We start from the raw sequence: 25240 nt of genomic DNA, 5'->3' as shown, positions 1-25240 counted from the left end.
TGAATAAAAATTAAACACAAATTTGTTTAAAACCACGCATTGTAGTTTATTTAATTTAATTGTATGTGGTTTAATATGGTAAATATAAATAATGACTGTTTGTTGTCAGTCACCACTATTTGACCAACCTGTATTAAAAATGGTTATGTGAAAAGAGATTACATGGGCAACACATTACATGGAGCAGAGAAAACCCTGTTTTACCAATGTCAATTTGTTACAAATGTAGATAAACATCTTGTCAGGTAGAAAATAACTGGTTTGCTGGCACCATATTTTGTGATGCAAGACTAACACAAGCATATACATTAAAGAACAGGCTTTATCCATAACACAATGCCTGGTTGAATGATTTGCTAATAAATGCATTGTTCAAATCCTGTGTGTGTGTGTGTGTGTGTGTGTGTGTGTGTGTGTGTGTGTGTGTGTGTGTGTGTGTGTGTGTGTGTGTGTGTGTGTGTGTGTGTGTGTGTGTGTGCGCGTGCGTGCGTGCGTGCGTGCGTGCGTGCGTGCGTGCGTGCGTGCATGCGTGTGTTTGTGTGCGCGTGCATCCAGGTAAATTATGAGGACAAAATGTCCCCACAAAGATGGCAATATATAAATATCCAGACACATGCTTTAAACACACACTAAATCACTGCATCATCTCAATGTTTAGTGTCTGAATCTCTCAGTCCTCAATCTGAACTTTACAGATGTATCATGAAAGACAGAGAATGTGATTCAACATGTGCAAACATTTATTGAAGAAAAACAGTAACCCAGTGTTAAACTGTGCAGATGTTACAGTAAAGATACATTTTCACCTGATTATGCTTAGAAGTTACTTAAGATTCATTCATATTTATTTATATTTGCTGTAATTTATTTTGACTCAAATAAACTTATTTTAAGTAAAAAAAAAAAAGAAACAGGAAAAAAATAAATATAAAATAGATATAAAGAGGTAACTATGAAATGTAACAATTCAAGGTTGAACCAAATCAAAGACAAACATGTGAATTGTTCAGAATTGTAGGTTTAGCATAATTTTGCAAAGACAATTGTGTTAAACAGAGTGAGGTTAAACTTACAACAAAACCATAAAATGGATTGAAACTGAGACTGAGGATCCTCTGAAACAGTGACGACATCTACATCTTAATGAGATCACACCAAATGAAGAAGCAGTGTTTCTACAGACCATCTCCACTGACACACACAATAACAGACCGGAGACCTGATATATGGTCAGAACCTTCAGTGAAGGACTGACAAATCAGGACAGCAAAAAGATTCAAAAGTTATGAAATGTTAAATAAAAATTCTTTATATAAAAATGTTATGCATTTAAATAAAACCTAAAAAAAAACAGCTTGATTACTGTTGTGCGTTTATTAAATGAAATGTACCCTTCTGTGTTTCTTTGTGTAAACACCGTCGAGTTTGGAGTAGTGCTATTTTGAAATAAAAAAACAGCAAGCACCTGGTTTATGCTTAATCCTGCCTCTCATGTATTTCTTAGAAATATAAAGGAAATATATAACAATTAACAAATGGATTAACCTAATCGTTCCTGTTTTACAGAGGGTGTAAGTCTGTGATAGACAATCAGAACTGCTAAATATGATCAATATAGTTTACAGAACTATTTGCATATTCACAAAGTATTCTGATAGGCCCAGTAATTTATTCATATAAGCAAAGCAACCGAAAATCTGACAAATCAAATCTCTTATTAGCACTGTGGAGTTTGGCCTTCACAGCACATTGAAGATGAACCTTCCTGTACACTTTATGTAGAATTTGTTTGATTCCATCATTTATCATAATTCTGACTTTATTTCTGATAATTGTGAACTTATATGTCATAATGTGACTTTCAATGTGTTTAGATATGTGTCTTTCTGGTTCATCACAGGAGGTTGTTAAATCTGACACAGAGACACTGAAGAATCATTATAAACTCTGAATCCAGCATAGAGGGGTTCAGTGAATGTGGTGTTGAATGTGTGTAAGTGTGTGAGTGTGTGTGTGTCAGAGACCCTGTAGAAGGACAGAGTGCCGGCCGACACGTCCACATACACTCCTACTCTGTTAGAAGAAGATGAAGGGACAGGAATGTTCGTTCTCTTATTATTGTGCCAGACAGAGTAACTATCATCACAACAGTAAAGATTCCAGGACTTGTCATTCATTCCAAACCGACATTCACTTTCTTCTTTCCTGCTGATTCCTTTATATGCCACTGCTATATGACCCCATCCAGACCATTCAGCCTCCCAGTAACAGCGTCCAGTCAGACTCTCTTTACACAGAACTTGTTCATGGTGCTCAAATCTCTCTGGATGATCAGGATACGGCTGCTGCTCTTTCACACATGTTGTTTTTTTGTTCCCGTCAGACAGAGAGAGACGAGTGTGTGCTGTGTTTGGATCCAGAGTGAGATCACAAGCATCTGTGTACAGAACGTCAGATCAGAACAGCTATGGCATTAACAATGCAGAGGTTTGCATGTGTGTGAGGACTTACATTTCCGCAGTCCTGGTGTGATCCTGAAATTTCCTCCATCATCCAACCTGGGCAGAAAGAAAAACAAATAATGTGCAGTATGTAATATTGGCTGCTTGCTGTTGAAACGACTACTGCAGTCCATATTCAAAATATTGGAGAGTTGTTACCCCCTCATCAGACTCCACGCTCACACGATTTGCCAGATTGAGAAACGCAACAGGAATGAGCGCACATGACAATGGGAAGTGACAAGCCTTACATTGCAAGTTGATCAGCTAATGTAATTATTCACAATGTTTTTACCTTAGAGGCTATTTAGGTTGGGTAGAATCTGCAATCTTTGATCCAGTTGTTTGCTGGCTTCAATATGCTGTGCTTGTAAATACTATTGGGCAAATTGGCCATGAAGTGGGATCACACAGACCAAAACACAAACACATATTCAGCCCCGGAACGCACATTTAAAAGTAGAATAACTAGCTGAAGCATTGTTTTCCTAGAAACTAGTTGAGCTTAGCATGTTTCTTATATTTTTGCAAGCTTATTATGGTAGTTGTATGCTTTGGTAAAGTTTAAAAAAAAAAGGCCCCAATATATTCTTCGCTTAGGAGTAAAAATACGTTTGAAATAGGTGACCATTTAGATGATCCATTTAGATGAATTTGTGCTGCACTTTCCTTTCAATAACAAAATAAACAACCAAAACAGACAGCTGTTGAAAGGACAGACTGAACAGAAGAAATTAACTGGAGAAGATTTCCATGTAAAAAAAAGGAGCCTCAGAGCCACATGTAGTTTTAAAGGTGTTAGCTTAAAAAGGACCTTTTTTTTTTTTTAGCTTTTCAAGAAAGTATATAAATTGCTTTCAATATTTACAGCAGGGCTAGTTAACCCTGCTTCTGGAGAGCTACTGTCCAGCAGAGTTCAGCTCCAACAACACCACAAGCAAACAAACCTGATCCAGCTAATCAAGTTTAAATGAAAATTACAGGCAGGTGTGTTGAAGTCAAGGGGTTAGAACATAAGACTGCAGGAAGACCTCCAGGAGCAGGGTTGACAACTATTCACTTTATGAACGAACACTCTGCAGATTTTATCTGGTAATCTATTGTATATGTTTATTGGTAACTACACTCATTCACTATATAGTGAAAAAATAAAACTAGTGTAGTAATTTGTATTTTTAAAGTGAAATTAAATTATAACAAACCTCTAGTTTTACACCTCCAAAGTTGGAAATAAAAGATTAAAAATGTGGTTCTTACATGAGGTTTATGGATTTTTCTGTATTAAATCAGAGAATTTCAGAGAAGTCCGCTAAAAAAAAATGGGAGCACAACCCCCTAGACCTGCGCCTAGACACGACCACAACGCATCCCTGAAGTGTCAGTAAAGATGGTGTCAACTAAACTCTCCCCTGTGAAGGCCTCATCGACACGACAGCCATCGGCACTGATCCTCAACACCTCCGTCTCCATACCGGCGTGATAATTACGATTTTAAACCAGATGGAACTGGATCATTTTCTAATTGTTCCAATCCAATGTGACTTCTGATTCTACAGTTGGTACTCAACCAGAATAATACTTTGACGGTAAAATAGGGGGTGTGTATTTGCTGCCTTTTACCACTAATTGGCGCTATAATCACAGACTCTGAAAAGTGTCCGTTTATTCTCTCATATTACCTGCTGCGGCTCCAGAGCTGTGATAGCAGATCAATTCAAGTGAAACATTTTAATTAAACTAATTCATTATCACAATACTGAAATTACAGTTAAAATTTAGAACTGAAACAAATGTAGGCTTCTATTATTGCATCAAATTTAATGCACGTTAACATTCTGTGCCCAGTTTGACTAAAGGCTATGCATGTCAATAGGTTTTGTGTCTTATACTTTGTTATTTTAATTTGTCAGTGGATTTATTTAATTAAACATAACAGTGAAATAAATGAAAATAAATTATCGTAAAATTAAAACATTGTCAGCACTAGCTAACCGATGTTAGTCGGCAGCTTTTGTTTTAGCATTCTTTATTATTTTAAGAATTAAAGGTTGTATCAGCAATTGTGAGTGAAGTCACTTCTGTTTGTGTTTGAATCGAGATCCCAAACAAACCAAGTTAGCTCGCCCCTCCCTCAACGAATTCCAATTCATCAGAATCAACTCGCTCACTAGCATGCCAATCACACATACTAAACCCCTACAATCTGATATTCGCTAGAGCTATCCGAGTTTAGTCGAGCTTCACTCATATTTTTTAAAGAATTATATTTTCACACACAGTTCACATACAAAAAAGTCAGGACTAGAAGCTACTCACCTGTCCAGAAGAAACAGTGCAACCTCAGCGTCCGATTTAAAAATGTTCAAATCTTTGAGTTCTCTCCACTGTTCAAAAGCCTTCCTGATTATTATTCATTTCTTTGATGAAAAACGAGAGTATTCCCTCGCCCTAATCCGCCTCTTCTTGGGGATTGCCTCTTCCATGTTAAATGTATCTGGTCCGTTGATAGCATAGGGTTGATAGACGCTGCCTTATTCTTCAGCTCCGACTTCACGTGCAGGCGCCGTGCACGAGCGCAAAAACAAACAACACCCGCCCCTGTCGGTGATTGGTTGGAAGTTGGAACACTGTTTATTTAGATTTTGAGTGGTGGTTGTACCCATTTGTTTTTGTGTGCTGCCTACAGAGACACGTTTTTTTGACAGCCTGCTTATCAGCGGGCAGCTACTGGATCGTTAGGAAAGATTAGATGAATGTGATAATTTTTGTTTGGGCCTGAAATCGCTGATACAACCTTTAAATTGGCTTACAGTAGTTTTATATGATTAGCATAATTTTCTTTAATAAATAATGAACAAATTTTCAACATAAATCATTGCAATAGAAAAATGTTACATAAATGAGGCTTTGTATGAGCGCGAGACAGTAAGGTCATGCTCTTAAAACAGCATTCAGACGATAACTGTGTGGTCAATGCTACACGTGTGTCGCAGGGCTTTAAGCGTTCCGAGTTCGAATCTCAGCGCTATAAACCATCTTGATAATTTTGTCTCCAGTTTAATATTTGTCCAAAATAGCATTTATTGATTCAAAACACCTTTTGGAGCTTGTTATTCATTGCCTGTAATTTTTATTATAGCAACACTATGACGTTTTTCAACCTTCATTATATATTTCCAAGACCCTTGAGATGGTACATCGACTTACAATAGGTTGAATGACACGTCTGCCGTAGCCTGACAGTGTCTGTATCGCTTTTACTGCCACTATGTAACTTCGGGTTTCAGGTAGTAACCCGAGCACAAAAAAAACTACAAAATTCGACTGCTTTACGGCATACGTCACTTCCCCCACTTCCTCTGATTCGGACGTGAGAGTCCAACTAGCGTTTGATACCCGTCTGTATGTTGTTGTCATGACCGAAGCAACAACTAAAAGGAAGAAGGCAAAGGTTTTGTCAGAGGAGACTAAAAGAAGAAAAAGGGAGAGTGACAAAATAAAAGACCGGACGAGGATCACTATTGGAGGGAGAGCAAGACAGTTTAAAGACGGTGAGAGTGTGCGCACGCGCGACCGTCTCTCTCTCTCTCTATGCTCGTTCTTTCAGTAACATGCACCCTGTCACAAGCGCAGCAGTCAGTCATCTATAAAGTGTTTATAAATTTATAAATAAATCAGGGAGTCAGGGAGCTGACTACCGCGCGAAATGTAAAAGGCTGAATAACATGGCCTGGCCATGTTACGGAATCTGGTCCTCCATTTATCTTCATGAATCAAGTAATGCTAGTAGAGTAGCGAATTATCAATCTGGTAGCTACACTAACATGCTAGTTTATGGTGGTTATAATAAATAATCTTTCAGGATAACTATCCTAATGTCTGCAGGCTGATAATCATGTTTGTTTATTTATTTTTCTGGTGAAAGTGTCTTGCCTCAGGCTATAAAGCAAATCGATTTTCAAATTTGCAGATTCATCTATGGTAGCTTGATATTATAAGATTGACGATATATGGCTATAATCTACCACATAAACATTGAATTTAATTAGCATATCCGTTATGATATTCATATGACAATGCTGAAATATATGCCAATGTACCTGGGATGAAGACATTTCACACGCAACGCTGGCAGTCTGTCCAAGACGTGAGAACTCAAGACGGTATCGGCTTGTAACCACGACAGATTTTACGACAAGTAGTAGAAGACAATACTGTTTCCCAACTGTAGGGGGACCCCGAGAGCAAAAACCACAAACACGACATAGTGTTGCTTTAACAGGCATTTAGACGATAACATTAGCCTACATGCTGATAACCGATGTTTGCCGACAGCGGTTTTACCGTTCTTGATGCTTAAAATAGGTAATAGTTTATTAAAGTCAAGAGTTTTGTTTCATTAATAAGGGCACATTACAACATAAATTTGCTACATTCCAGTAGAGCCTCTGTTGCGCTGCACAGACGACAAAACCCGAAGGTGCTGTTGAAGGCAGATTGTCAGCCGATCGCAACAGAAAATCACAATGGCCTGAAGATGATGAAGCTCGTCTTTAATCTGATAAATTATTGTTTTGTGAATCATTCACGAAATTGAGATGACAACAGTGATACCCATAGCAACGAAAGAAACATTTCAAAACTGATCCATAGGCCTACACTGAACCAATCTGAAAAAGACTCTTAACATTTTGTTGACTTGGCTACAAAAGTAATAGACTAACTAAATAGTATTGCTTTCCATTTAAAAACCAATATAAATGTAAAAGAACACTAAAATGATTACCCCATCCATCGTACATTTCAAGGTTTAAATAAAGATCAGGGGCAGTTTATTTTTTTAAAACAGGGAGCATTTATTCCCTTTGCGACGCAAAATGAGTAATACAGAATCTTATTCTTGCAACATTTGTTTAGATAATAACAGAATGTTGACAATCAACAAGTGTGCTTAAACATTCTAAAACTCTACAAAACCAGTTGAAACAACTGGATTGAACATTTTTTTAATGAAAAACCTTTAAATACATAAGCTACAATATGTATAATTTAATTATAGAATATAGCCACTGAACTGCCCTTGCAAACCCTCCACAGGCTATCTGAGAGGAGAGGAGCGTAGCGTCTGAGACTGACTTAAAACAAAGAGAAGTCACAATAGAGTCTTAAATCGCTATTCTATTAGCGTTATGAAGGAATTAAATCATTTAGGCTACATGTAGTAATATTTCTGTCATAAAAGTTTATCAACTAAATATTTAATTATTTCAATGATTGAAGAATTAAAACAGAACCAGATGCTTTTGCTTGTTAGGATGAGATTATATAGCTACTTCGGTTTACGAAATACAAACTTAAAACACATGTTCATTTGTTGTCATAAACAAAATGTTCAACTCAGTATTAAATTCCACAATTTGTTTTTATCTTTACAACCAGGGTGCGATTTGGGAATAAAGCAGAGGGGGGATATTTTTAACTTAAAATAATAACTTTATTTTTTTATAAAAAGTTATTTTTAATTATTCTAATAAATCTCAAACCACAGTACATATTTCATGCTGCTGTTGAACTAAATAACATTTATAGAATAATTATGAACTTAAATGAAACAATATCGCGACATTTTGACAAATAAATAATTTGATCTGTTTTTACATTTTAATTCAGGGCAATTCACATTTAATTAGAGCGAGATTTTTCCTCGTACACATGATAAACGTGTTCGAGCAGATCCTGTGTGCCTTCTCGTTGGTTTCATACATAATCAGAGAATATTTGTTCACATTTAAAGCTTCAGACATATTTCTTATTGTGACTGAGCTGAGGCAAGTGGCCTAGTTTCGGTTAATTTTTGTGACGCGCAGTTCCCGGAGACAGAGACGACAGAGAACGTTTTGTCATAAGCCCAGAGCCGTCGCAAGGGCTGTGCGAACTGTGCAACCGCACAGGGCCTCCGGCCACTAGGGGGGCTCGCAATCCTGTCGTTTTTTTTTTTTTTTTTTTACAAATTAAGCGGGTTTTTAGGGCTGTAATCTCCCAGTCGATTAGTCGATTTATTGGTCGCCCCTGTTTCACAGGTAACAGCCTGTCTTCAGAACACCCCCCTTGTTTCCACTTTTTTGGATTAACCCAACCCACTGGAGACAGATTGAAGAAAGTAGCCTACTAGAAGGCATTGGTGTATGGTGGTTTGCTGAATATTAATTTAATTGTGAGCTTTTAATTTAATTCTGTCCTCCTCTACCATTTCAAAGACATCGGCAGTGTGGCAGAATTTTACGAAAATAGATAACGGAAAAAAAGTTGAATGCAAAGTTTGCAAGCAACAGTTTGCAAATCACAGCTCGACTACAAACATGGCATATAACCTAAAAACGGTGAGCTAACTTGTCTGCGTTAGATTGCCCCGTCTGTTTTGAGTAGGCTATATGAATGAACATAATTATAAGAATTGGCATAAAACATTGAAATATGCCAATTAGTAATAATCGTTTTTATAACTGCAGGCGCACCTGCAGGCAGAGATGGGCAGTATTTTAATTACAAAATACTCAAAAGTAATTAAATACTTATTTCAAATACATGTAATTTGTATTTTTTATGTGAGTGTGTTGCTGAAATCTGAATACACAGCAAAAAGTAGGGCTGCACGATTAATCGCACGATGTTGTTATGCGCATCTAATCAGTAAAGCCGGTTCCTTGATTAGTAGTAAATCACCTTCACCTGCTTTCAGATGGACGATATGATGCAGATATGATTGTTAAATTAACACTCAAGAGTGTTAAAGTTAATGAGATAATTAAGTGATTAATTTAGTGATCATTGAGCATTATTGAAGACACCTGATGATAACAAGCAGAATCACTGAAGGAGAAAATCACAAATTGTAAGCCACCGTTATGGTGATCAGTGTTTGCTTTAGTTGGACTCTTGATCCTTATAATTTAAGTTTACATTTTGTATGTAGGCTATTTATTATAGTCAAATGAACAAAGACAAGTGTGATCTGGTAGCGTTGGTTATGTTTTGACATAATCATGCTGTGATCTGAAAAATAAAACTCATTCAAATGATCTAGTTTAATTTGATAGCAACAGTTTAGTGGTTTTACAGTATATGATAATTGTATTTGTCTTATAATTCAAAACATTTAATAATTACTGTCAAATGCATTTATTTAGAAACACAGACATCAATAATCAGCCTGTGCATCTCAACCGTGGTGACAATAATAATGCTTGTTGCCACCAATCACAACTCATTAATGGCTCCCATCATGCATTGCGGTATGAATAAATTATAATCTGAATTGTCTATGTAATTACATTTCCTAATTGAATATTCTGCTCGTCACCATTGTTGAGATGCATTGACTGAATATTGATATCTGTGCGTGCCTAAAGGAAGAATTTTATTTTTCAACTTTTAAGAACTCTTTTATATTATATTTCAAATACTGGATATTTATGCAGAATCACAGTTATTAGTGATGGGCGATACTGCAAATTTCTGTATCGATCCGATACTAAGTAAATACAGGGCTAGTATCGCCGATATCGATACCGATACCGATACTTTTTCATTTTAAAAGCATGCATTTGAACTTGTATGCACTTACAGCAGTGTGTCATGATTTATGAGGTGAATGCATCATTAATATGCTAAATCTGAACACGTTTTCATGACTACTAGGCCTAAATATTTTGTGATCTGTGCTCTCAACTCCCCTTTAATTAGTCAGTGACTTTTACAAAACTACCCAAATTATAGTACTATCCTACTGTTCAAAAGTTTGGGGTCTGTAAGATTTTTATTTCTCTTAGTAAAAACTGTAATATTACAATTTAACAATTTAACATAGGCTATCTGTTTTCTATGCCATAGTAAACTGTAATTTATTCATGTGATCAAAGCTAAAATTTCGGCATCATTACTCCAGTCATGATGATAATTCATTTTAATAATCTGATTTGCTGCTCAGGAAACATTTCTTATTATTATCAATGTTGAAAACAGTTTCATATTTTGTTGGAAACCATGATACATTTTATGCAGAATTATTTGATGAACAAAGTTGAAAGAACAGCATTTATATGAAGTAGAATTTTTTTACAGTGTAAAACCCTTGACTGTCACTTTTGATCAATTTAATGTATCGATCCTTGTTGAATAAAAATAGTAATTTCATTAAAAAGATCTTACTGACGTCAACATTTTAAACCTTTATGTACAGTTTTGGTTTGTTTATTGCGAAATAACTCCCGATTGTTTCTCCGTCATCTAAGCAAGGCTTCGTTTCCCAAACGCACTGGGCCTGTGAGCTCAGCGAAGCACCAGCATCGAACGCTCTCTGTGATTGATTGGTTTCGTCTTGTATACAGATGACTAGGAGAAAAGGTTCTATCCTACACAATTACCCGCTAACATTCGCTTATTTTTCCACTTAGAAAATTATTTTACGCACTGAATTGCATGCTAAATTAATAAAAAATTACTGGTAAAAAAAACACACATTTGGATCGATATTTTTGTGTGAGGATCGATCCTTTTCGATACCACGTCAGTATCGAAGTATCGATACTTCAGGATCAATCCGCCCATCACTAACAGTTATGCTGTAACCAACAACATAAATCAAAATGGTAAAATTCATATAATGCCTATCATAATATAACCTGCACCATCAGATCACTTTTTTCTTTGTTCATCTGGCAGTTATAACTCAGATACATCAGCCAAACAAATTCTAAAGTTTATAATGTGGGGGTCAAGAGTCCAACTAAAGCAACCACTCATCTCCATAATGGTGACCTGAAATTCCGGTTTTCTCCTTCAGTGATTCTGCTTCAGGTGTCTTCAATAATGCTCAATCATCACTCAATTAATCACTTAATTATCTCATTAACTTCAACACTCTTGAGTGTGGACTCATATACACTTGCAGGAGTGTTAATTTAACACTGAGTTTTTGCTGTGTACAAAGAGTCGTAGTTAACTGACAAGCTGAGCCATATCGCATTAAATATCGTTGGCGATATGTCCGCGATATTAATGCGATATGGCTCAGCTTGTCAGTTAACTAAGGCTCTTTGTAGGAAATGCCGCTCCATCTGAAAGCAGGTGAAGGCGATTTACTACTAATCAAGGAACCGGCTTTACTGATTAGATGCGCATAACAACATCGTGCGATTAATCGTGCAGCCCTAGCAAAAAGTGTTAAATCAGCACTGCTCAGAGCACATATGGTCCCACTCTACAGAGTGTGAAAGTAACACTGGAGCAGTGTTAAAGCTAATGAGATAATTAAGTGATTAATTGAGTGATGATTGAGCATTATTGAAGACACCTAAAGCAGAATCACTGAAGGAGAAGATCTAAAATTGTAAGCCACCGTTATGGCGATAAGTGTTTGCTTTATTTGGGCTCTTGATCCTTATAATTTAAGCTTAGATTTTGTATGTCGGTTATTTATTATAGTCAAATGAACAATGACAAGTGTGATCTGATAGCATTGGTTATGTTTTGACATAATCATGCTGTGATCTGAAAAATAAAACTCATTCAAATTAGAGTTGTGACGTTCGTGAACGAACCGATTCTTTTGAACGGCTCATAAACATGAACGATGGGAGCCGAGTCGCGGCTGGAGGGGAGCCGTTCTTTCTGTCGTTCTTTTTTTCCTATGCGTGTTTCACACAGATGCACACAAATTAGCTCCTCAGTTATAGGGGAAGGGGCGCACCCAGCGCAGGGGTACTACTGCCTAACAGCATGATGATAGTAGTTGTGCATGCGCGCCCATCCTTTACGTGAGTACTCCAATGGAAAAAAAAACCTACGTGCCTTTGTCATTGGTTAGGAGCGGAGTTGTGCGCGCTGCCATCAAGCTGGCTTCTTAAAACTGACTAAATATTTAAAAAGAGCCAAAAGAGCCGTTTTTTTTTTAATCAAAATGTTCTTGTGTGATAACAATGTTCTTGTGTGGAAGTGTTACTGTTTGTAGTAAAAGCTGATTTGCACAGAAATTCATTGCAGCCGGCTTTGTTTTTTATGTTTATTTGTGAGTAGGTATTGTATGAATAACATAAGTCAACATAGCTTTACACATACACACACTTTGTACTAAAGGTGAATCCAAAATAGTGATGTCACTTTCTAAACAGAGGGATGTTGTGCAACCCTATGGTATATAGTCCACACATGACAAATGAGGTAATAATCTATATTTCAGAAAAATTCAAACTCAGATATTGGTGTGTGATATCTGAGTTTAAATTATTTGACTACAAATCTCACCTCATCATTCCTCCCAGTGATTATTTCCAGGATAAACTGAGATGCCCTCAAGCTGGCTTCTTAAAACTGATTAAATATTTAAAAAGAGCCAAAAGAGCCGTTCTTTTGAACGGCTCTTTGTAAGGAACGGATCGCCAAGATCCGGATCCCCTCAAAGAGCCATAAATCCCATCACTAATTCAAATGATCTAGTTTAATTTGATAGCAACAGTTTAGTGGATCTACAGCATAAAATAATTGTATTTGTATTATAATTCAAACCATTAAATAATCACTGTCAAATGCATTTATTTGGAAACACAGAAATCAATAATCAGCCTGTGCATCTCAACCGTGGTGACAATAATAATGCTTGTTGCCACCAATCACAACTCATTAATGGCTCCCATCATGCATTGCGGTATGAATAAATTATAATCTGAATTGTCTATGTAATTACATTTCCTAATTGAATATTCTGCTCGTCACCATTGTTGAGATGCATTGACTGAATATTGATATCTGTGTGCGCCTAAAAGAAGGATTTTTTTCTTTTCAACTTTAAAGAACTCTTTTATATTATATCTCAAATTCTGGATATTTATGCAGAATCACAGTTATGCTGTAACCAACAATATAAATCAAAATCATAAAATTCAAATAATGACTATCATAATATAACCAAACACCATTAGATCACTTTTTTCTTTGTTCATCTGGCAGTTATAACTCAGATACATCAGCCAATCAAATTCTAAAGTAAATAATGTGGGGGTCAAGAGCCCAACTAAAGCAACCACTCATCTCCATAATGGTGACCTGAAATTCCGGTTTTCTCCTTCAGTGATTCTGCTTCAGGTGTCTTCAATAATGCTCAATCATCACTCAATTAATCACTTAATTATCTCATTAACTTCAACACTCTTGAGTGTGGACTCATATACACTTGCAGGAGTGTTAATTTAACACTGAGTTTTTGCTGAGTACAAAGAGCCGTAGTTAACTGACAAGCTGAGCCATATCGCATTAAATATCGTTGGCGATATGTCCGCGATATTAATGCGATATGCGCAGCTTGTCAGCTTGTCACTTCAACATGCTTTATTATTGTCACCATTGTTGAGATTCACAGGCTGATTATTGATGTCTGTGTTTCTAAAAAAATTCACTTAAAACTGTCCTGATCAGAACAAAGTTTATTAAATATTTTGGATTATAAGAAAAATACTGGTAATCCTTTGCTTTAGAATCACAAAGCTGTTGCTAACAAGTTAAACAAAACTAATTCAATAAGTTTCATTTTTCAGATCACAGCATGATTATGCCAAAACATAACTAACACTATCAGATCACTTTCTTCTTTGTTCATTTGACTGTTATAAATCAACAACAGCAAACAAATACAATTTAAATCAAAAAAATACAATTTAAATGATCTCCATAACGGTGGCTTACAATTTCGATTTTCTCCTTCAGTGATTCTGCTTGTTAACATCAGGTGTCTTCAATAATGATCAATCATCACTAAATTAATCACTTAATTATCTCATTAACTTTAACACTCTTGAGTGTTAATTTAACAATCATATCTGCATCATATCGGAAGATATGAAAGCAGGTGAAGGTGATTTACTACTAATCAAGGAACAATGTCATGCGATATATTGCCCAGCCCTAATAAGTATTTTAAGTATTTTAAATGCAAATTACAGTCCCTCAAAGTATTTAATTACAAATTACATTTGATTTGTTTTTGTTAAGGAAAATACAAATTACATGTATTTGAAATACGTATTTCATTACTTTTGAGTATTTTGCAATTAAAATACTGCCCACCTCTGCCTGCACGCAACAACGGTATTGCGCAATTGCGCTGTATTTGTTTTGAGCCAGTAAAAAAAAAAAAAATTAAGTTAATGATCTCCATACGGGTGATTATTCGCTTATCATTATTTAATCTACCCACAAACTAAATTTACACTCTATTCAACAGATTTCAATGTAATACCTTTTAAACATTTAATACATCTATTCGTGTCTCAGCCGCGAAGCTGAGTTAGTTATTATAACATGACAAAAACATTTCAAGTTCGCACAGGGCCTCGCACCCCACCTGCGACGGCAATGGAGCCTATTGTGAGTGTACATAAAAGTAGACCTTCCACAGTTTAACTCAGAATATCTCTTATCTGTATGACCAAAAAAATGACGTAGTGTAGGCTATTAGGTTCTGTTAGCTATTATTAGAAAATTAAATCCAAGTGAACTACACCACTTGGCCTGGTGTGCCAACACACTTAATTTTAAACTCCAATATTTCATTCAAACAATCTCAAAACGCTTTGTGACATTTTGTATGTCACAAAAATAATTCAGCAGAAGCAGGGATATTTATTCCAGAAGGGGGAAATCCCCCACCCCCTTGCAAATCGCACTTTGCTTACAACCATGTTATTAAATACTCTCTGTTTAGGAACCCCATACAGTTTTTTTTCTCTCTTTTTATAACATAACTGCTTTTGAAATTATGATTGGAATTATTATACAAATTGAAATTCAGTCATTCCGTAGGATAATATTTGTTCCTAGTGTAATAATGTAGATATATAATTTTATTTTATAAATATAAGCAAAAAACAATATGGTGTGACAAATCTCTCTGCATTAATAATAAAGAAAATACAGTAGCCCATGTTCGTTTGGGATTTGAACCTGTGTCATCTAAGTTATTGAAAGTTATTTCTTATAGATATATTTTTTATATTACTTTATTTTCAGTTTTATTTTATTCTAATAGTCATTTCTAGCACTCGACCATGAATTCGACAAATGCCCAGAAGGTCGGTTGTCCAGCAGTCAGGGTGTCCACGCACACGAGAGAGAAGCGCTCTTCATTCGTCTCATTCCTCAATATAATAGTAAAAATAATCAGCGTCATGCACATAATTTATTTTCACTGACTGTAAGATATTACGGTATTTTGGTATGTTTCTGTTTGTTTGTTTGTTTGTTTATCGGACTGCTTCTTCGAGGAATAGGCTTCTGTTGCCCAACGACGTCTACAATATGAAACTTTTTACCCTATTTTTCTGTCCTGAAGTTTGTTCTTTTCTGTTTAAAATTTACTTTTACATTTAGTTTTTGTTTTCGTTAAATGTATCCAATTCTGTAGAAGCCTAATAGGCCTATTTTAAATTTTTTTAAATTTTTTGTCTAATTAACAACAAATTATGCTGTTTTCTAAACGCTGTTACAAAGACCACAAACTCACACAAACAGTTAAGAGTCAAACTGACCAACCAAAGGAAACGCTCATCACCAAAATGGTGACCAAATAATTTTCAATAAAAAATCAACATTTAAACCGGTTAATTCTTAAAGAAACACGCCGACTTTTTTGGACTTTAGCTTATTCACCGTATCCCCCAGAGTTAGATAAGTCCATACTAGAGGTCGACCGATAGTGGATTTTACCGATACCGATATTTAGGTTTGACCGTAAATGCCGATAACCGATAATTCAACCGATATTTTTTAAAATGGATCCTGGATTAAAAACAAACATAACACTCACAAGTAAAAAAGTGCTGAACTGAAATGTGCTAAATTAAATAAATATATAAATATTAAGGGTGTAACGGTTCACAAAATTCACGGTTCGGTTCGGTACGGTACACTGGTGTCACGGTTCGGTTCGGTACGGTTCGGTATAGTTTAGATAGATACAGCAAAAAGAAAAAAAATTGCCAGATTTTTTAAAATGTTTTATTCATTAGAACTTAAGTATGACTTTTTTGTTTACATTGAACAATGATGGAGCAATACTTTACCCATCTTCTATGGTATTTTCTTAGCAGCATACTGTGTAAAACAAAAACAGCTCCTTATAAAAAAAAATGAAAATGTAATATTGTTGTAGTTATGAACAAATACAAAGATACAAATACAATTTTGTTTTTATCTGGAACTCTATAACTCTTTATGTGGAGTGTGTTTTTACTCAATTGTTAAGTTTTTTTTCAGAAAGATGAGAATGTCCACATTTTTTGTGGACAGCACAGATCTGCTTGATGAAACAATGTCCCCAGCAGTGGAAAATACCCTCTCGCTAGGGACAGAGGTTCCAGGCACAGCCAAGTAACGCTGTGCCAACCTGGCAAAATGAGGGTATAAGTGCTCATGGTTTTTCCACCATTTTAGTGGATCTGCATCCACGGGAATAGAGTCCACTACCATGTACAATTTCATCTCCTCCTCTGCCAATTTGGCCACAGATTTGGGGCTTGAATCATGATGATGGGTCATCATGAACATTCCTCCAAAAAGCTCAGTCATGGCTGATTTCTTTTCTCGTGGAGGTGATGTTGAGGGCTCCAAGTCCACTGTCTCTATGGAGGTTGCTGGCTCTGTGGTGCTCGTAGCTTGCTCCTTGAGAAATATAAACAACAATAATCTTAGATACATGCTCATCATATAACCCATAGCATGGGATTTACTACAAAATGTTCTAAATCACACACGCAATTGCAAATGTTATACACAGGGACATGGGATACAACATTACAAACAGATTATAATGCACATAACATCTGGATGTATTCGTTGTCAAAGTATTGATATGAAAATGTTATTAAAAAATCCCTTAAAACTAAAGGTATGCAAATAATTAATCAAAAATATAGTAAGCAGCAAAATATAAATAGTACCATTTGTTCAATACTCACAGTCACAATCTCTGTGGTTAGAGCTTCATAGACTCTCAGGCGAGTGGTAGCATCCAAGTGTTGCAGTGATTTAAAACGTGGATCTAAAGCTGTGCTCTTGTGTAGGTAATCTTGAAGATCAGGTAACGTGTATCGCTGCTGCAGGTCATTTTTGATGGCTGTTTTGACATCCCTCACTGCTGGGCTGTCATCATCAGACAGTTCCATGGATTTCAGGATCATCATTTTCATAGGAAGGACCATGGACGCAGATGGAGAGGACTCGGTGCACATAAGGGTTGTCACAGTTTTCAAGGGTTTCAAAACTGTGATAACATTCTCAGCCAGTCGCATGTCGTTTTCAGACAAAGTCATAATGTCTTTAACATTTTTCTTCACAGCTTTGTCTGTCATTGCAGAATACACTGCAGCCTGCTGTTCAATATATCTTTCTATCATATCATAGCTTGAATTCCATCTAGTTGGTATATCTTGGATGAGTTTGTGAACAGGAAGCTGCAGCAACTCCTGTTTTGTCTTCAACACATGGGCTGCTGTTGTGCTTCTGTGAAAAAAGGTCACAATCTTTCTGATCTTTGCTAGGAGACGAGAGATCTGCTGCACTGCCATTGCTTTCTGAGATGCTAGATTAATGACATGGGCAAAGCACCCTATTTGTGGCCCAAGTCCAGCAGCTCCAACAACAGCATTAACTATATTCCTGGCATTGTCAGTAGTCACAGGAATAGTTAGATTAGCTCTCTCCAACTTCCACACTTCCACTGCTTCTGTTATCCCTTTGGCCAAATCCTCACTCGTGTGACTATCAAGGGGGCGTGTCTGAAGAACGTGGCTTTTCAGTTCCCATTCAGCGGTAATGTAATGTGCCGTTACAGTCAGGTAGCTTTGTGTAGCCCTTGATGTCCAGCCGTCTGTTGTCAGAGCAACGGCTGTTGCTTTGGCCAATTGGTTTTCTATTTGGGCTTTTGTTTTTTGGTACAAAGCAGGAATTACAGTCTGGCTGAAATGGGCTCGCGAGGGAATAGTGTAACGGGGCTCAATTACATTAAGCATGTTCTTAAAACCTGCGTTTTCCACTACAGAGTAAGGTCTCATATCCGCGGCTATAAATGTACCAATCGCCGCGGTGATCTGTTTTGCCCTGTTTGAATCAGTTGGAAATGCCTGTCTAAATGCTGCGGGGATAGATTGTGTCGTGTATGTTTCTGCTTGTTTTCGTCTTGTTCCGGATACTGACACACTGGGGTGATGTCGTCGTAAATGAGTTGACATGTTTGAAGTATTCCCGTTGGTGTGCCCTATTGTCATGTAGCAGATTCGACATACCGTTGTTGTTTTATCCACCACTCTCTTGCCATCACCATCATAGCTTACAGGGAAACCAAAGTGGACCCAAACACCAGATCTGTTGGTTATTGGAGGATCTTCTATTTCTGGTCCGTTAAACGCATTACTGGCCATTTTGCAACGAGTCTGTTCAGCGCGTACGCCTAACTGAGACTAACATAATGTTTTTTTTTCTTCGGGGGTGGCAGAGGCGTTGCCTGTTACGTCGTTTGGGCGTCGTTTACCTTATTGAGCGCATAACATTATATTTCACACACCCTTTTATTTTTCAAATGTAATTAATTAGTCCAACGAACCGTTCGGTTTATAATGCGTACCGCGTACCGAACCGAAAGCCTCGTACCGAACGGTTCGATACGAATACGCGTATCGTTACACCCCTAATAAATATGGATATAGTAAAGTAAGAAGTTCTACAGAACAAACTCTATATAGAGTATAATAAAATCTATAAATATAAAATATTTATATAAAATATTACAAGTTTCGTTAGCTATAACCTAGAAACATACGTAAATTTCATAGGTAACACTTTGCAAGTCGCATTTGTTAACAAGGATGTATTAGCTAGCTTTCATGAAACCTTTACTTTGACTGATTGTCTTTTCATGTTCATCCGTGTAAACAATAAGTAAACATTGCGTAAACTAATATTTAGCCTATTTTTTATTAAACATTTTTTTAGACAAGTTGATTTACTGAAGGCTACGAATGCTAGGTAATTTTTTTTTAATTCATTCACAACATGTACACATTCATTTTTAATCTCATGCCTAATATGATGAAAACGGCTTTGTCAATGTATCGTCACCACACATTGACGTAAATTAGCCTATATAGGCCTATTTTCAAATAAAAATGGTGAAATTAGAGAGAAGTTTATTTGTTTGCCAGATTATGTTTGGCGGTCGTACAGCATTTCTGCTAAAACAGCTGTCAAATATTAAATGTTTAGTTTAGTTTAGCTACTTACATCTTATCTCGCACTTTATGATTATTAACTGAAGGGCCGTCCAGTCACACTGAAATTCATGCTCAACAGTTTCTGTGAACATAAAGCCTGTCTACTTTGATTTGATTTGTCATCTCAAATATTTTGACATTGACAAGCAGTGACAGGCCAATGAGGCAGCTCAGATGAGACAATCTTAGTGCTGTGCAATATCTTAGTGTTAATACTGTACTAGGCAATTACTTCTGTGATTTTATAGCTGCCTACCGCCATGCTCCTGCTCTTTTTCGCCCTCACTATCCAGCTGGATGTAGTTGGCCTCACAGATATTTTGCTATGAGTGCATAACGTCAGTTGTTAGTTACATGACACGTGCAAGTTACCCCCCCCCCCACGGGGATGCTGCTGTATATATATGTATTAAATTATATCACCCAGCTGAGAGTATTAGTGATCATGAATGTAACCCTTTTACTGCCCCACTTACTTGAGTGTCTTCAGTGAGCAGTTTGGATCCTTCAGTTTGTCGTTGAGCAGCCTGACTCCTGATTCTCCTGGGTGATTGTAGCTCAGATCCAGCTCTCTCAGGTGTGAGGGGTTTGAACTCAGAGCTGAACACACATAACCACAGCCTTCCTCTGTCACCATACAGCCTGACAACCTAAACACACACGCACGCACAACAGTATTTAAAGCATGGCATACTTTATATATTATATTAAATAATCAGAATATTAAATAATAATAAATCAACTCAAACCTCAGTCTCTCCAGCTGACAGTGTGGACTCTTTAGTCCATCAGAGAGCAGCTTCACTCTTAAATCCTGCAGGTCATTGTTACTCAGATCCAGCTCTCTCAGGACACAGTTTGAGGATGTTAGAGCTGAAGACACATATTCACAATCCTGGGCAGTGAGATTACAGCCAGCAAAACTGAAAAGGAGCAGAACAGATGGAAATAAATTGTTTTAACTTCATTCAACAAATGCCATTTCAAAAATAGCTGCTTCATTCTTATAAGTCAGACATTAAGAAAAAAGAATCAGCAAAATAAATCAAGATAAATTACTGTGAACAACAACAACAACCACAACAATAACAGAAAATGCAAGTTCGTTTAGAAAGAATACATGATTTAACACTCACAGAGCTTTCCTGCAGTTGATCACAGCTGGTATCAGTCTTCTTCTACCCTCATCTGATGTGTTGTATTTCTTGAGGTCCAGCTCATCCAGCACTTCCTCTGACATCTGAAGCATGTAGGCGATTGTTGAGCAGTGAGCAGGAGAGAATTTCTTTTCTAAGTGTTTGTCTGATTTCACAAACTCCTGAATCTCTCTGGACAGAGACTGATCTTTCACTTCCAGCAGACAGAGGAACAGATTGATGGATCTTTCAGTGGAGAGTCCATGTCCATCTTTAATCTTCTCTTTAATGTGCTGTGTGGTTCTCCTAATGCTCTCTGAGCTGTTCTCTGTGTGTGTCAGTAGATCCTGTAAGAGTCTCTGATTGGACTCCAGTGAGACTCCCAGCAGGAACCGCAGGAACAGATCCAGCTGTCCGTTCTCACTCTCAAGGGCTTTATCTATTGTTTCCCTATGCAGATTATGCACTACATCAAAAAACTGCAATGTATCAACATTTTTCATTACATAATGGTAAAACAAATAGAAAGCAGCGAGAAACTCCTGGACGCTCAGATGAATGAAGCTGTAGACTTTCCTCTGATGAATCACAGATTCCTCCTTAAAGATCTCAGTGCAAATCCCAGAATACACTGAGGCATCAGTGACGTCTATGCTGCTCTCAATCAGGTCCTCCTCATAGAACATAATATTGCCCTTCATCAGCTGATGGAAAGCCACTTCAGCAAGTTTCACAATCACTTCTCTGTTGGACTGCAGGAGTTTCTCTGGATCTCTCTCTTCATACTTCTGATTCCTCATTCTGATCTGAATTAGCAGGAAGTGGATGTACATTTCAGTCAGAGTTTGAGGGATTTCTGCACTCAGATCTTCTTCCAGGAGCTTTTGAAGCACAGTGGATGAGATCCAGCAGAAGACGGGTATGTGGCACATGATGTTGAGGCTTCTTGCTCTTCTGATGTGTGAGATGATTCTGCTGGCTTGATGCTCGTCACTGATTCTCTTCCTGAAATATTCCTCCTTCTGAGGGTCATTGAATCCCTGAACCTCTGTCAAACGGTTGATGTATTTGGAGGGGATCTGATTGGCTGCTGCTGGTCTGGAGGTGATCCAGATGAGAGCAGAGGGAAGCAGCTCTCCTTTAATGAGGTTTGACATCAACACACCCACTGATGAAGTCTCAGTCACATCAGAAACTTTCTGAGCGTCTGAAAACAACAGTGTCATTCTGCTTTCATCCAAACCATCAAAGATGAACACAACTTTACACTCCTCATAAATCTTTGAGTCCAGATCTTGAAGTTCAGAATGAAAGTCCAGCAGAAGTCTGTGAAGACTGTACTGATGATCTCGGATCAAGTTCAGCTCTCGAAATGGAAGCACAAACATGAAATCTACATCCTGATTGGCTTTTCTCTCGGCCCAGTCCAGAATGAACTTCTGCACAGAGACGGTTTTCCCGATTCCAGCGATGCCTTTAGTAAGAACAGTCTTGATTTGGTCTTTCTCCACACATCCTGGTTCAGGTGAGGCTTTAAAGATGTCTTTGCAGAAAATTGGAGTGCCTTGTGAGTGTTGTGTTCTGGCTGTTTTCTCCATCTGTAAAACCTCATGTTCTTCATTCACTCCTTCACTCTCTCCCTCTATAATGTAGAGCTGTGTGTAGATCCTGTTCAGGAGGATTTGATTCCCTTCTGGTTTGTTACCTTCAAATAATATCTCATACTTGTTGTTCATGCTGGTTTTGTGCTGGTCTTTAACTCTCTGCAGGTCTCTATTTTGCAGGACTGCTTCAGTTTTGATCTGCTCGTATGTTTTCTTCCTTCTGAAAAAAAGGAGAAAAAAAAGACAATGACTATTGGAGACCTTCAGAAATTTGTAGGTCACCAGGTACGGTTTTAGTGCCCTCTTCAAGTTGAAGCCCTGTGCAGTGCATATGTTGCATATTTTATAGTAGATATAATGTTATTTCATTGAGTCTTAAGTCATTATTCATGTGAAATGCTCTACAGTAAAATATCAAATAACTGTTTATACTAACATCGGTTCAGAGTTCACTGGGTCATCACTGAATTGAAGAGGTACCATCATGGATGTGTTACTCTTCACAGACACACCGCTGGGTTCTGGAGACTCTGATCTCTGTCTCTTCCTGATGCTGACAAAAGACAATAATAAAAAAGAAGCATTTAAAGAGCATTATATACTGTATAACTAGACTGCACCACAGATTTAGACTTATTTATTAATTTAGCAGATGATTTTCATTCGAAGCCATTTACAAATAAGGAATACAAGCAATTCATCTAAGAGACAGTAACATGATAATCGATGATCGTTCCTCCAGTGACAGTGAAAGTTCAGGAAAGTGATTGTGTGCTTCTCTGTGAAGGTACAGTATCACCACTCAACCACTTCATGCTTCTGGAATGCACTGTAAAACACTTTGAATAAAAGCATATGTCAATGCTGAAATGGCCAGTGTCTCACCTGAGGTCAGAGGTCACTGTTGCATCACTGAATTCAGGAGGATCTGTCATCATGGATTGATCACTCTTCACAGACACACAGCTGGATCCAGGAGATGGAGAACTCATTTCAGAGGCAGTGTCCTCATCTTGTCTTTCAGTATGGAAACTCATTTTAGTGTTCTCCTTCTCTGAATTAAAAAACACAAACAAACTGACTTAAGACCTTTTGTGCGGAAACAGTTATTTTTAATAGTTTTCTGTATTACAACAATATATCTCAACAAATATCACAACTATATACCGTTGTATTAAACAAATTTAAAAAATGACTTTTAACTCAATTGTGTATTTCAGACAGACATCATCACATGAAAAAACAATCACCTGGAGAGACAAACTGACATGCAATCACACCAGTGTGTGTGTGTGTGTGTGTGTGTGTGTGTGTGTGTGTGTGTGTGTGTGTGTGTGTAACAGTAACTCCACAGTAATGCAAATAAATGTATATGTAAATTTGTAATAATTTGCGTTTATTTTAGAAAATAATTGACATCAGTCTTTAGTACTTTTAGCAGTCTAATACTGAATTGTGCATCCAGATTCAGACAAATATACCAGCTTACCAGTGATTGATCATTCATACAATAATGAATTTGTGTCAACAATTTAACTTGTGGAGAGATATCTTCAAATTCAAAATGTTTATTTTGTTGTCACATGATCTAAAAATATTGGCAGAAAATATTTGTTTTACTAATATATATACTATTATATAAAACAAACTATTATTACTATATAAAAAATATTCCTATTATATCATGAGTTAAATCGCAGGATATTAATTTATACGTCGTCAACGTTTCCACCATTTTGGTTAGATTCTAATGTCGAAATATAATCATTTCTGTTTTAAATTCCATGTAAAGAAGAACATAAACCTAAATGGCAGCAAATTGTTATATCACTACATAGTTATGAAGTACGTTTTGAACTTACCACAAAATATGTGACTGTTTAAACACCCAGAGTAACAGGTTTAAAGCCTCGGAATGGCGTCTCTTCTCTTCCGTCTCTTTTCCTTTCGTTTCTACCTGGTAAAGGTGTGTCTTGTTTTCTTTTAACTCCACTAATATGAAAAACAAACTCACTCCCTCTAGTGGCGCAAAGAGTCATCACAGGTACAACAGGACTATAGTCAGATATGTGTGTGTGCTTAAACACATTTGTGCACTCTGATATCACATCTTCAACATAGTTAACAACACACAGGCTAAAACTGAAGTTCACTGGTCAAAATGACTCATTGTGTTTGCAAAATGCAAAACAATCACGAAACATTAAAAACATGAAGCACATTTTTCCATCAAACACTACAACTTGAGGTCAAATTAATTTATTCGTTCAATCAATCATTACACAATGGACAACAAAATACACTTATAAATATGAAATGGTGCTTCAAAAAATCAAATATACTGAATACTGTAAAAAAAAAAGAAGGGAAATTTAAAAAATCCACATTTACTCATTCGTTCCTGACAGTTATGCCACAGGTTCTCGTCAACATCACATCGGATGTTTTCTGTTGCAATGCACTGAGTGAAACATGCCTCCTTGCATGGCGTATCCACACTGGCACACATTGGCACCCCTTCATGTTCCATGAAGATATTTACTAAATGTCCTACCGTAAATATATTAAAAACATATTTTTGTGAGGGCATGCAGCACAATCGCTAACACAAATGGACAACTTTAAAGGCGATTTTCTCAATGTTTCGATATTTTTGCACCCTCAGATTCCAGATTTTCTAATAG

At 36.9% G+C, this 25240-nt stretch overlaps 2 protein-coding genes across 7 annotated transcripts in view; both read right to left on the bottom strand.

Annotated features, from left to right (window-relative positions):
• LOC143705724 (NLR family CARD domain-containing protein 3-like) overlaps nucleotides 1-24502 on the bottom strand; it is a 137695-nt gene extending 113193 nt beyond the window's left edge. For all 3 annotated transcript variants that reach the window (XM_077197520.1, XM_077197516.1, XM_077197521.1), the window contains exon 1: nucleotides 24419-24502. The gene's annotated coding sequence lies outside the window, so the exon portion shown is untranslated. The remainder of the gene's footprint in view (nucleotides 1-24418) is intronic.
• On the bottom strand, nucleotides 718-24555 carry LOC143705509 (protein NLRC3-like). 4 transcript variants are annotated; one of them, XM_077197495.1, is made up of 8 exons: nucleotides 24419-24555; nucleotides 23442-23610; nucleotides 22993-23109; nucleotides 20953-22776; nucleotides 20566-20739; nucleotides 20293-20466; nucleotides 2512-2558; nucleotides 718-2437 (listed from the first exon to the last, which is right to left on the bottom strand). In XM_077197495.1, exons 2-8 carry the CDS (start codon nucleotides 23591-23593, stop codon nucleotides 1908-1910), a joined length of 3018 nt encoding a protein of 1005 aa, XP_077053610.1. In that variant the 5' UTR covers nucleotides 23594-23610; nucleotides 24419-24555; the 3' UTR covers nucleotides 718-1907. The 4 variants fall into 4 exon arrangements, with proteins under 4 accessions (XP_077053610.1, XP_077053609.1, XP_077053611.1 ...); XM_077197494.1 differs by lacking the exons at nucleotides 718-2437; nucleotides 2512-2558 and adding exons at nucleotides 16425-17210; nucleotides 17507-18050 and having other exon boundaries at nucleotides 23442-23608; nucleotides 24419-24537; XM_077197496.1 differs by lacking the exons at nucleotides 718-2437; nucleotides 2512-2558 and adding an exon at nucleotides 16425-17210 and having other exon boundaries at nucleotides 24419-24533.
• Nucleotides 24556-25240: the final 685 nt, after the last annotated feature.

This window comes from Siphateles boraxobius, unplaced genomic scaffold, assembly GCF_051911475.1.
Source record: "Siphateles boraxobius isolate OS27281-9 unplaced genomic scaffold, OSU_SipBor_1 111, whole genome shotgun sequence".
Taxonomy (NCBI): domain Eukaryota; kingdom Metazoa; phylum Chordata; class Actinopteri; order Cypriniformes; family Leuciscidae; genus Siphateles; species Siphateles boraxobius.
Note: the sequence above shows the minus strand (reverse complement) of the source record. Positions and strands in the feature narration are given on the sequence as shown.

Excerpts from the sequence above, each read along its gene's own strand:
- LOC143705509 (XM_077197494.1), bottom strand. The coding sequence starts at position 23,593 with ATGAGTTTCCATACTGAAAGACAAGATGAGGACACTGCCTCTGAAATG. Across the intron at positions 23,110-23,441 it reads ACAGTGACCTCTGACCTCAG|CATCAGGAAGAGACAGAGAT; the intron begins GTGAGACACTGG and ends GTCTTTTGTCAG. Across the intron at positions 20,467-20,565 it reads TGTCAGCTGGAGAGACTGAG|GTTGTCAGGCTGTATGGTGA; the intron begins GTTTGAGTTGAT and ends GTGTGTGTTTAG.